Below are 13818 nucleotides of genomic sequence, written 5' to 3'. Positions count from 1 at the left end.
ATACCTTCATTTTATCATCATGCACCTATTTTCAAATTGAATGCCATTTTATGTTATTATTTTGTTCTTTTTTGCTATATAATTGTCACAAACACAAGAAATACTCTCGTTGTGTCATGGCCAGTGTTGAGGGTAACGCAAATCAAGTAACGCAAGTTACGTAATCAGATTACTTTTTTCAAGTAACTAGTAAAGTAATGCATTACTTTTAAATTTACAACAAGATATCTTTAAATAAGTAACACAATTTACTGTTTTCCCACTTATCGACTTACCCATTTTCATTCATGTTGAGAAAAATCAGGAGTAAGTGCAGAGGCGTTGTGTGTGTGTGCTGTGTGAACATGATGGTTATTGTAGTTCTATCTAGACTAAATGTGAGCAGGCATTTACTCATCTTACTTGCACAAAAACAGATTCAGTATTCTGCTAAATGAATAAAACAGTGAAATGCAAAGTCAGTATATAACACAAACCTGCAATTATTAAATATATTAAATTACACCAATATAGCCTACTTTATGCATTTAATCTCACTTTATTAACCAATGCCTTTGCTGTTGACCCTCAATGATCCAATTCACAGGTCAGAGTTCACAGGTGTCACATGTACCAAAATGGTATCAATTAGTTATAATACCTTGTCCGTGAAGACACAAAAAAGGACCGGTATGCTGAAAATTTGGGGCAATGGACAAATATTTAGTTGAAAGAATGATGTGACGTACCAGAAGTTCCAGAACTATTCCAGAGACAATAACAGTCCTTCCTGCTCATTAGTGTTATGAGTTATATTATTAGTTTCATAACACATGTGCCTTTATTCCCAACACTGCTTCTAAACTGTTCTCTTGTTGCACTCTCTGCAGAAGTGATTGAGCTGAATGAAAGTAGGAGAACAGTAAATGTCCTTCACAGACCCTCCTGAGCACAGGAGCCAAACCATCAAGCCCACAGCTATAAAGTGGAGCCACAGAGATGGCCCATAAGTAGAACAACCAAACCCTGACTTTCCCATAACTCAGATACAAGGCAAAGCTGATTGATTTGTGTTGATAAATTAACCCGTGTAAACATAACCAGAACTTAATGGTAGGCATTGTCCCATGATAGTTTCAAGGCTCATGTTTTATACAGTATGCTAAATTAATCCCATTGCATTATAAATAGACTGTAACACCGCATGACTGATTATGACAAGTTGTGTTTGTATATAGCATTTAAAATACATGAATCTGATTTGCAAAATAATGCTGAAACTATTGCAATAGTCAGATTTGATTGTATCTTGCCAAATTTATACTACAAAAGTGCCACAGAGGCACTTTGCAGTGGCATTTAGGTGTCTTTACATCGACTATTTAATGCTGCTCAGAGGTGGCATTACAGTACATGTATTTACAATCAAATTACAACTGTCTATTTTGATACTAGGGGCTGAAGTGGGTCAGAGCACGCATGATTTAGTCTGGCTTTTATGTGTAATTGCATCTTTTCCTGATAGCAATCAATAGAAGTGGTCTATATATTAAAGAACTATATTCTGTGGAAGTCACAGGACCAAATATTTTCGTCCAATCAATTGCATTCGGTCCAATAGAATGTCCTACCTGCCTGTCAGCATGTCCATACCTCCTCACGCAGACATCACACGTCATCAGCGCGTTCTGTACAGTCACTGAGCTCCACAAACAAACAGCAGCTGCCTTTTATAGTTCCTCCTGAACCAAAACAACGAGCTTATGCTGCGTTCACGCCATGTCAATTGTTACAGTAACTACGAGATGGCAACCCTTGACGTTCTACCCGTCACGTCCTCAGACTCGGATTTATGTGTTTCTATGTCAACACTATCAACACCGAAATGAATCTGCAGCAGTCAGGTGGTGCAACTAGAGCTCTGTAAGTTGTTTACGTTCATTATGATTGGAATGTTATGTGGCTTGAGACAATTTAACCCCGTCATTCATAACACTATGCAGACTGCATTCATGTGTTTTGAAGGAGGCGTGGCTTTTGAGAGCATGGCTTCTGGAGGGAGGGTGGGAAATCATGCTTTCAAAGATTACCTAATGTCTACCCTACCTTTAATGCCATAATAAAAGGGGGTGTTATTAACATTATTATGAAATAAAGAGAAACGTTTAGAAATTTTGAACAATTTAATTCAAAGAAAAGTTATGATGTTAAATAAATTAGTTACAGATGTACTTGATTAAATTGAAGCACAAGATGCACATTTCAAATCATTCTGAAGAACACGACCATCTGTTTTTCTTTTAAGTCACCTTGAGTGCTGCTGTTATTAAAGTGAAAGTAGACATAGCAAATCAAATCCTGAAATGAATGTAATTTAGCTATTTGCTTTGGCATGTTCTGCCATCAGTGCATTCTAGAATTAATTTTGTGTCTCTAATAGAACAATAATATTTTGACTTCACAAGTCTTGTAGATGATGAAAGACATACAGGAACCCTTGAAAGAGTGAGTGTCTTGGCCATTGGGTGCTGAAAATGACGACATGTTCTTTGCACCAATATGCAATACCATAATCAAATTAACATTGTTATTTCTTATGTTATTTCTGAATACAAAAAAGCGAACGAACGAAGCGAAAATGAATTAGATCCGACAGAATTCGATTTACACACAGGATCCAAGGCAGTGGCGTAAAGGGGAAATGAGTTGAGATACAGCTGTATGTTACTGTAAAACAATATGAATCTGTCCAACAAATACATCACATTCACAGCTGAACTGCCAGGCTATCCATGACGAATGATTTACATGTATTAGGAAACACAGCTGTGTTATTTTTTACTTAAAACACATTCGACGAACATGAACATAACACTCTGGGGAAAAGTTGCCAAGTAGAGCCAAAGTTTAGACTGGTAGAATCAAAATAGTTGGAAACTGTGACCCACATCCAATCTAATGTATGTCCATGTGTGTGTATTCATATTGTGTACAGCACGCAGGCAAACATGATGATTGAGTTCAGAGTCGTATGTAATTGATTTTCCATGTGTTCTTATAGGTCCTAGGGCTTTCGCCACAATACATGCCAAAATTAGGTCAAGATAGCTTGTGATTTGCCATGCATACTATCAAACAAAACTAAAACAACCTTAATTTGTAGTCAAAATGCACAAAATAACATTTCTTTTTTATTCAACTGCCAATGTGGAACTAATATGGCAAATAGCCTCTTAAACCAGCTGTTTAATCTATCATTCCCTTGCAGGCTTTTGGCTCAGAGCTGCATATTTGTAAACTGCCCTCAGAGGGCACTACTTGCATCCAGCCAAAGTGTCCGCATTGACCCCAAACATGCAATTTTCTCACCTCATGTTAGATGAGACATATGTTACAGAGGAAAACAATAATCTTTATCATTATTCTCTCTCTCTCTCTCTCTCTCTCTCTCTCTCTCTCTCTCTCTCTCTCTCTCTCTCTCTCTCTCTCTCTCTCTCTCTCTCTCTCTCTCATTAACTCTTATATGTCAATGCCATTCTGCACTAAATTATTAAATATAAAACTAAAGCAAAATATTTCACAAAAAAAAAATCAACAATATAATAATAAGTATAAAACAATACATATAGTGAAGTCAAAATATAGGCTATTTTGGCACTTTGCTGTTGCTGAACGTTAGTGGATAATATTTACTGTGATGATCTACATCTGTGGATCCTCTGATAGGACACCTGTGTGAACTTGAGGAGAACTGACTTTAATAAAAGTCATTGAGCAAAAATTATGAAGAAAAGTGAAGTATTTCTCAGAAAAGAATGCAGCATTTGTCAGCAGATGCCACTTATTTTGCATCTAATGAAATTAAGTTCAGTCAGTGAGTGTTTAAATGGCATAGGCATTCATTTTAAAATGATCTTCAAAGTATCCTAAAGAGATGGAAGTGACTCTTGGAGTTAGTTTCCATTAAAACAATGGGTTACAACATGAAAGCATCACTTAATTTAGCATTCCTCACTGTAACAGAACCTGAAGAGCTTTAAGATAGATATCGTCGCTGTCGGGCGGAATCCTCGTATCTCCAAAACCATTATTTTTCAGGAAATTAAAAAAACTGCATATTTTTTGAGTTATTAAACATTGTATCGTTAAAGTTGGTAATATACCTTATATTGCTATCATATACTGTTGTATACCAACATTAACACAACATTTCCCTAAAATAATGTTTAATCGGAGATACGAGATTTATGACTTGGGAGCGGGGAGATACGAGGTTACGCTGTCATTGATTAGAATGGTACGGACACAGACGTCGCTGCTGCCAACAGTGTTCATCACAGTCTGCGGTCGCGTTCAGCCTTTTGATAAGAGATAAGGCTTTAAGAGCTATTCAAATCTAATGATTGTGGTTACATACATCTTCCTAAACTCCATTTTAAACGTTTAAGAGATATGAGTGATGCAATACCAAAATATTAGGCTGTCTAAAATAGGCGGAAATTAATCTGCACGCAAACAAAGTCTGCGGTCGCGTTGAGCCTTTTGACAAGAGAAAAGGCTTCAATAGTTAATCAAAGCTAACGACCGTGGTTACATACATCTTCCTAAACTCCATTTTAAAGGTTTAAGAGCTATAAGTGAAGCAGAACAAAAAATGATGAGCTGACTAACGTTGTCTAATAGGTGGAAATTTGCCTAATCTGCACGCAAATTTACCTCCGTGGCTCACGGGCTTCCTTCTGCACCAAAGCATTACAGCTATCGATTTTTAACAAAACAAGCCAACTAAAATGTATCTAACCTAACTATTTTCACTCGTTATTGTCTAAAAAACAGACAGAGTTATGCAAAAATAGGCTTAACTTACTGGCGCCAGTAGACAGACCCTTTTTCTCCCATAAATAAAACCTGCTACTTGGGGTATTTTACATGCACAGTGCCAACTTCGAGTCAGTAAAATAATAATAAAAACAATCATTTAAAGCTGGTATCCAAAACTTTTAATTCAATTCAAGTATAATATTAGATACATTTTAAAACTTCAATGCACAAGTATAATAATCCTAATAATAAGCCTAGTAATACGTAGACATTTAAAATGCATCAATAACTGATATCATAGTTTGACACAGATAAAATCAGAGTTAAGGCTTGCTTTACGTGTTGCTCGACGAGGGTTTCTTAATCGTTGCGAGTTTCAATCCTGAGGAGACAAAATGCCGCGAGGCTCCCGCCCGCCGTGGAGTGAAGAAGAGGTGGAGTTACGAGGATTCTCAGACAGTTGAAGTGTCCAATGGAGTTACGAGATTTGCTCTCAAGCTATTTTCAACAGTTTAGATTGGTTAATAATTTGTAAAAATAACAGGACCACGTGGGGACTGACCAATAGCATCGATTTGTGAAAAAATATGAAATTGACCAAATTTGGACATACGAGGTTTCCGCCCGACAGCGACGATATGCATTGCATTTAAATAAGCCTAATTCTCTAATGTGCATTTGTAATTTATACATGTGTATTCCACTGTCTATTATAACTAAATCAGGTTAATCGGTTCACTCATCGTGAGTCTTAAATGGTATGCAGACGCCAACACAGCATTTATGGACCATGCATGGAAGTGGTAAATAACAGGATAACTTACTTGTCAAGAACAAAATAGAGGTCAAAACCCCCATAGCAGGAGGAAGCTGCTGTCCCTCTTTCCGGCACAAGTCCTGTATTTCCATTCGCAGTGCCCACCAATTTGACACAGAGCAAAACTGCTATCCTCCAAAGTCTGCACATGTTGTAAAGCACTATTTGAGTCAAGCAAATGTCAGGACTACAGGAAAAATATAAAAGTGACCATAAGAGAAAAATAAGGTTTCACAGGGTCCTTAACAATCCGTAATCCTTATGTTGAGACCTAATTTGGAGAAAGCATTCTCCAAAAGACTGAATTTGTCTTCTTTGTTCTTCTAGGGTCCTGTGGTGGCAGAGTGAATGTTTTACAGAAAAAAATAAGAAAATGTCTCTGGATAGAAATAAGTTTCTAGAGCCCAAATGCAAACATGTAAATGTGTACATGTACCCAAAAGTCTGACACACTTCTGCTCGCTGCCCCAGTTGCTGCTAGATTGATGGAGTGTGGGAGGGAGTGTGGTTGTGTGTGTTTATGTTTGAGAATGTGTGTGTGTGTGTGTGTGTGTGTGTGTGTGAGCATGATTTTGCCAGACAGTGCAAAATCATTGTCTCTCTCAGCCCCTTGACTCCAAAACAACTTTCCATCCTTTTTTTTTTTAAAGCAATAAAGAAAGCAAAGGCGTGATTAAGGTTGTTATTTTGCCATCTAGTGGTAAGAAATGTTAGTGAAAATGTTTATGTTCATTGACCGCATCACATTAACCATATTATCCACCAAATTTCAACCATTAACAGTTTAGGCATGGAGTTCAAAAAGTGTCTAATTAGTAGGCCTACTGGTCTGTGCTGCTGTAAAAAAAAAAAAAAAAAAAATGCTAACAAACACATTGTATTGATTCAGCTTTATTTATATAAACACAGGTGTACATTTAAAAATGTAAACTAGAATTTACATCTTTTAATTTATATAATTTTTATTGTCTGTACGCCTTTAATTTCAGTTACAGTTTTATTGTTAAATGCAGTTAATAAGGTTGCCTAAATACCTCAAATCATGTTAACTTACACTACCAGCCCAAAATACAGTGAAAACAGCAATATTTTGAAATATTATTTCAATTTAAAATTACTGTTATCTATCTGAATATATTTTTAAATGAAATCTATTATTTTGAAGGCAAAGCTGAATTTTCAGCATCATTACTCCAGTCCAGTGTCACACGATCCTTCAGAAATCATACAAATATGCTGATTTAATCCTCAATTATTATACATTTTCGTGAGCAAGAGACTACTTTCAAAAACATTAAATCTAAAATATTCCAAACCTTTGAGCGGTAATACAAATTTCATGTTCATTTGGACATTTCTGTAATTGCCCTTTAAATCTGCAGATAAAACTGAAAAATTATGATTGATTTCTTTCCCTAATTCATGGCCATCATTTACCAAAAGTACCATGAGCACATGGAACTTTCTCAAAAACTTCAAATGTGCATGTAGTGTAATCGTACTCCACAGTGCACTTGTCAGCATAACCAGTGGGCGTCGCCATTCTACAGAAATTAAACAAAATAAAAGAAATGATTATGCATCATATTAGTACAACATTGTGCCACAAAATGTATGTGTGTTATGTTAAAATGTCTCTGGATTATGCATGTAACCTGGTTCCCTGAAAAGGGAACAAGACGTTGCGTCAGTCGCTTATGCTATGGGAATGCCTTTAGCAACTCAATGCCCCTAGACTTCTAGAACCCATGGGAACAGAGGTAGCAAGGAAAACTGTAGACGTAGCATCAGCCACAGCCAATTACATATTTCAACTGAAAGAGAGTGAATAGACCAAGAGCCTGTGGCAATCAACCAATTTTATTCCACCTTCACAAGCATCATAAAAGTTTCTAAAATCCAACCCAAGCGGAGGGAATGCAGTCCTGATTACACTTCAACCTCTAGTTAATTAACTGAGGGAAGGCGACAGGTTAGGGGGTGGTACGCCCATGGCGATACTGTCCATCTCTTCTACACTGTCAGTTGCCTGTTCAACCCTGATCCTCCTAGAAGGAGTAAAACTACTGCACAGTGGATCCCTTCCGCGGAGGAAAACAACATACTAGGGAGCGGGAGGCCTAAAGTGACTCAACCACTCTTTAATCCTTGCGGCCCACCAGGGACTGAGGCAACATTCTGTTTGCACTCTTACTCCAAAAACTGGAGGAGTAGCCCTTCTCTGGTATACAGCGTGGTGCCTTGCTTCTACCTCTGATTACATAAACCAGAGGGAGCCACAGAGAGACTGGTCACATGTGATGACCTAGTCCACCTCTGTATAGCTCTAACCCTAGGCTGATGGTTGCTACTTGCCGCTGGTCTTTAGAATATTCCTGAGCTCTTTATGTCCTCTGGAGAGTATGCTCACCCTCCTACTGGCGGCTCAAGAAAGACTCTGGAGGGGGCAACAGATAGTGGAACGGAAATAGTGATGCACTCTACACCCTATCAGTTGACTAACCTGCAGACCTTTAGGGAAGCGGGTTGATATACCTCCATACAACAGTGTACTGGAGGTGGGTGACAGACGAGAAAGTGGGATGTTAATGGTCAGTACTGCCCACATAGTTTCCCTGCATCAGGGAAGAGTTTTCACATCGCCTCCTATGAATATGGAGGGGGTCTAATATGCCAATTCCCCAGGCTTAAGCCCCTGCCCAAGCAGGATATCTTTAATGAGTGGCATTTTCCTAGAGGAGTGAACAGACAGTATGTCTATTTCTTATCTCCACTTCAAGCTGAAGAAAGCAATAAACTACAGGTACCATAAATACGGTCTGGCCCATCCGTAAATCTGCCACTTGGCTCCTCCATAGGAGAATGCCTGCCCAAAAAAACAATCTCATGAGAGGCCAACACCATGTCCAGTTCCCTTGCTACAGGGGGGGGTGTTGGGTCAGAAAGTTTTGTTCTGTACTATCTCTGTTCAACTAGCCACTTATGTACTCCTTCATGGATCTCCAGTTGTCTAACCCTGGTCTAACACCTACTACACCCTCTGGAAAGCACTATGTGCCTCTACCACTAGGCAAATCAAACCAGAGAGGGAATCGCAAAATAGCCATTTCTGACCACATCCACTGTTTCAAACTTTCTATACCTCTTCTGTCTTTAATTCTTCTTCCTCTGAGCTCTTTACCTTCTTTGGGAGAGCTTGCTCGACCTCCTACCGGAGGCTTGAGAAGAATCTACCTTACCACTGGCCTTGTAAGGCCAATGACCCAACAACCACTTGTAAAACAACACCCTCACTAAGGGTTATGAGACAGAGAGGGGGAGGGGTGTGTTTGAGGAGACCTGGGGCCTCATTTATAACCATTGCGTACGCACAAAACAGGCCCTGAAAGAGGCGTACACCACTTCTGACGCATAAGTTGTGATTTATAAAAACAAACTTGACGGGCAAATTTGCGCACCTGCACGCAAACTCTGACCCATGCGTACGAACGTTTTGGAGATGGAGCAGTTTGGCGACACCGATGGTGAGCTGGAGTTAAGTCTCTTTTTGGTTACTTTTAGACAGAAAATCTAAAGAAAATTAAACATATACAGAAAGATAATACAAATAGCCTATAATTTCACTCACCAAGCCTGTCACTTGAAGCAAATATCCATCCCTTCTTAAATGTCCGCGCCAGCGAGCGCGTTGGGCCGTTTAGTGAAACTGACGCAAATAACAGTTTAAATAAATAAAATAATGATTTAAACTGTTTTACTTCTGATATAAACATTTAGATTAAATATGCAATTCAAATGAATGGAGTTAAACACTTTAACATGAAATCATTACTGAGAAGTTACAAAAAAATGTATATTCAAATTCAATCAATAGAAATATTTGTTGTGGATGCGATGTTTTTGAACACTTTTCCTGTGGCGTGCTGTGTTTAAATGTTTTAACCACAGAGATAATTGATAATCATGATAATACCAGATTGTCTGAGAAAATTGTTTCGTGCAAATAATGCCCAAGGCCTGTCTGTTTCCATTAAAAATATAAATCAATTAAAATTACATTTCGGCCAGTGGAAAAGATTGAGAAAAACTTTCTCTGAAATGTATTTTATACACTATTTGATTTATGTATTCAAAAACAAGGCAAGGATAGGCAACTACATGATTTTTATTAATGTAGAGTGTCTTGTACCGTTAAACGCTATCACGTTGATGAATAATCATATGCAAATGATATGCAAATGAGGATCTGCATAGTAAAACTAGGCGTTGTAAGCTCCATATATGGTTATTTCGGGGTGGAGACGCATGTGCGCACAATCTCCCGCTGACTGGGATTTATAAAGTGAATTCTGTGCAGGTTCTGGCGTACGAACGGTTTTATAAGTCTGACATTTTTTTTGTGTACGCCTTTATTGGCTTTCGGGCGCACGTACACTTTTAGTAAGGTTCCTACGCACAGTTTTATAAATGAGACCCCAGGTGCAGGACCTCACGGCTTTGGGTCCTCACACCTACAAGCTGAAATTATCTCCCCAAGGTCCCGCTTTAGCCTCCTCCAGTCACGCCGCCTTGATCCCTAACTCCTTGGAGGGAAGCGCGGACTGCCACCCTCCCCTTCTGACCCTACTGCCAGGAACTAGTCTCAGGGAGCAGGAAAGAGGGAGCTACGGGGGCAGATGGACCCTGGACCCTTCTTCGTGACACAGAGTTCCAGGACTGCCTCAGGTGCCAATCCCTCACCTGATCCAGGTCTTTGAGAAGGTTGGCCTAGTATGCCTGCAACAGTGCCATGGTGTGTAGGGCTGCACCAGCCTTACCCACCGCTGCATAGGCCTTGCCCACCAGCCGCGAGGTGGTCTGACACGGCTTGGGTGGCAAGATTGGAGCCTTCAGCGAAGACGCCACACCAGGTGAGAGGTAGCTCACAAGCTCTTCTATTTGAGGCATCTTCATATATCTTGCTTGTGTAGCCCTTGCACATTAGAATACTTCGATGGTGAAACAGTGACTATGCGAGGCGACAAATCATCATGGAGATTAGGAAGAAACAGAAGGCTCAGGAGGTGTCATGCAAGCACGTTGAGAGACGTCATGATTTCTTCTGGCAATAGAATTGACGTGATTACACATGTGCTTCAGACACGTGTGACACACACTGAAGGCATTCCCATAGTGTCAGCAACAGACGCAACGTTTCCTTAAAAGGGAACCAAAATGAATTAGTTAACCTAATGCTTTTGTAATAGAGGGCAACAGTGATCCCCCACTGTGGCTTTGGGTCTTAAAGTATTTTTTAAATAACATTTCTGCACATGGATTAAAAATATATATATTTCTTGCCATGACAATGTAACACCTAAAACTCAAAATCATCCGTTAAATGAACCATGAACTTTACAGCTCAAGTAATACACAATTTTAACAAATTTGTTATAAGTGCTTTTTTATAAAAACAAGCTTCAAGCTTCCAAAATGGTCTCATTTACTTTAGGCCTAGTCCACACGTACACGGGTATTTTTTATAAACTGAGTTTTTCCTCCTTCGTTAAAAAAAAATCGTGTCCACACAAGCACAGTTTAAAAAAAAATCTCCGTCCACATGAAAACACAAAAACAAGTTATGAAGCGCTGTCAAGAGCATGCAAAACCAACAGATGGCGATATAACCCTAACCGTAAAGCCATGTTGGCCAATCAGAAGCCAGAAAAAAAGGTTATTACTGGTTCGGGTAGCTAACAACATGTTGCCATAAGCAGAGACCTGCATAGTATTGCATTCTGACGCCTCTGTTCCACAATATAATGGGAGAACTGTGCATGTATTTGTATACAGTACATGTTATAAGCCCTGTTAGCACAGACTCGCCTCATGTAAACAAAAGAGATAGCGGCGCACAATCTGATGTCAAACAAAGGAGATAGCACGCACTCCGACGTCACAAGCCAAAATCTCTGGTTTCACCGTCTACATGACAACACTGCAACCAGAATTTCTAATAATCTTCACCCTGGCAGGAGTTTTCCAAAAAGTTTGGTTTCAGTGACCGAATACTGCGTTTACGTGTGGACGAACTGCCTAACTGGTTTTGAAAATACTCGTGTTCGTGTGGACAGGGCCTTAGTAACTCAATTCTGTTGTATTGATGGAGGAAATCAATAGGTAATGTCACTTTACTAAATTTAATATACTTACTGACTACAGCAACTCATGGATTTAGCAGAACAATCACAGTCCATACATTTACTGTTTCTCCAAGTGGATCCAATAGGATGCCATGTCTTATCTGTTTCGTCCTGGCAAAACTTAACTATAAAGGATAAGAGAATTGTGTCATACTCTTTAGTTATGCATTAAAAGCAAAGGAAAGTTTATGTGTGTATGTACCTGGTGTTTTGTGTTCCATTTTGAAGCATTGAGCATTGACCAGAGGAAGGACAGTGCACAGAAACAAACCCAAAACCACAGACCTCTTCACAGTCAACAAACACAAGCAAATAAAGCAGATGACCCAATCTTAAACTTTAAATAGTTTTAAATGAAGCTGCAGAATTGGGTTGAATTTAATTTTACAACAATGTATAATAAAAGCATGTTTGCTTTACAAAAGTTAAGTAATTTAGGAATTGTATGGTGAAATTTATCATCGACAGGTATAAAAAAGTATTAAATATCACATGCAACTGACACATTTAATGAATCCTGTAATTAATTGTGAAAAATATCTATTGAAAATCCTCAAATCTATTTATTAAACTATAAACATAAGCAATATTATAATGGGAGTTTACCATGTTTTCTCAGACAGCGATCCGATTATATGAGACCAAAATCACTATGCCTGCATGTATTTAAGTGAACAGAGGAGGGTGGAGCAATATGTTAATGATTCATTTCACAAATTATTTTAAAAAACTGATACAAATACATATAGGCCTGGTTTCATAGACGGGTTAGATTAGGCCAGGATTAGGCTTTAGTTTAATTAGGGCATTTAAATAGCTTTTATAAAAGTGTCATAAAAAATAAACATTACTGATGTGCATCTTGAGACAAAACATTGCCACTGACATATTTTAAGATTGTCAGTGCAAGTTGCTTTCAGTTAAAACAACTCAAACATGCATTTTAGTCAGGGACTAGTTTAACTCTTGTCTGTGAAACCAGAGAATTGTTTCATTACATTATTATTATTATAAATAAGTAAAAAAAAATTATGCTTTGGTAATAATCATTTTTAATTTCAGAAAGATCATGACATGTTCACAAAGATATCTGTCATATTGCAATTGCTTTAAGGAAACTTTACACAAATAGCATATAGCTGATCACCATGTTTTATTGAAAAGATGTACTAGTCATTATTCTCTTGAGTAGAAAAACAGCCTTATCTGCCAAGTAAAGTCCTGTTTGGACTTTGAAGTTGAAACAAACAACAGCTCAGCAGCATTACAGTGTTCCCAATATACACTACTGTTCAAAAATGTTTGGGTCAGTAAGTTTTTATTTTATACATTTTTTTTCAATAATACTTCTATTCAGCATGGACACAAATTTATCAAAAGTGACAGTAAACACATTTATAATGTTACATAAGATTTCTATTTCAAATAAATTAACTTTCAGGAATGTATTTTGAGCACCAAATCAGCATATTAGAATGATTGACACTGAAGACTGGAGAAATGGCTGCTGAAAATTCAGCTTTGATCACAGGAATAAATTACATTTTTAAATATATTAAAACAAAAAGCAGTTATTTTAAATTGTAATAATATTACAGTATTACACTCAAAAAATATTCAGTGGCTTTGTAATGTCACAACAATGAATAGCTATGCTACCTTAATAAAATCTCTGTATATCAATTAAAGGTGCAGTAAGCGTTTTTTGAAAACGTTGAATCGGACACATTGAAAAGGAAACATTTCACCCTTTTTCTTGCTATGACCAACCACCCTCAGTCAACATAAACTGAACTGCTTATTCCAGACAATAAGCAAAACTTCATTGACCATGCTGAGTAAAGGTATACTACTTCCCCATGGGCAGGCTCCAGTAGTGCTATAGTGCCCAAGATGGATGGAGGTATTAGTTTCAGTATAGCGCAGAATTTGTCAACCGAATCTCAAAGTAGGCTTTTATTAAGTAAATCAAGGAGTGAATTACTCACCTACTCCTTTAAAACAGATATATGCTGGGCA

At 38.0% G+C, this 13818-nt stretch overlaps 1 protein-coding gene across 1 annotated transcript in view; it reads right to left on the bottom strand.

The window, feature by feature from the left end:
* The window catches only part of antxr1a (ANTXR cell adhesion molecule 1a), a 73704-nt gene extending 61306 nt beyond the window's left edge, over positions 1-12398 (bottom strand). The window contains exons 1-3 of the mRNA XM_082188732.1: positions 12002-12398; positions 11810-11924; positions 5625-7161 (exon numbers count right to left, since the gene is read on the bottom strand). Coding sequence (XP_082044858.1) covers positions 5625-5767 — 143 coding nt within the window. The 5' untranslated portion in view covers positions 5768-7161; positions 11810-11924; positions 12002-12398. The remainder of the gene's footprint in view (positions 1-5624; positions 7162-11809; positions 11925-12001) is intronic.
* Between the last annotated feature and the right edge of the window lie 1420 nt (positions 12399-13818).

Source organism: Leuciscus leuciscus, assembly GCF_965113295.1.
Source record: "Leuciscus leuciscus genome assembly, chromosome: 13".
NCBI classification, from domain to species: domain Eukaryota; kingdom Metazoa; phylum Chordata; class Actinopteri; order Cypriniformes; family Leuciscidae; genus Leuciscus; species Leuciscus leuciscus.
The sequence above is the reverse complement of the archived record's forward strand: the minus strand, read 5'-3'. Positions and strand labels throughout refer to the sequence as shown.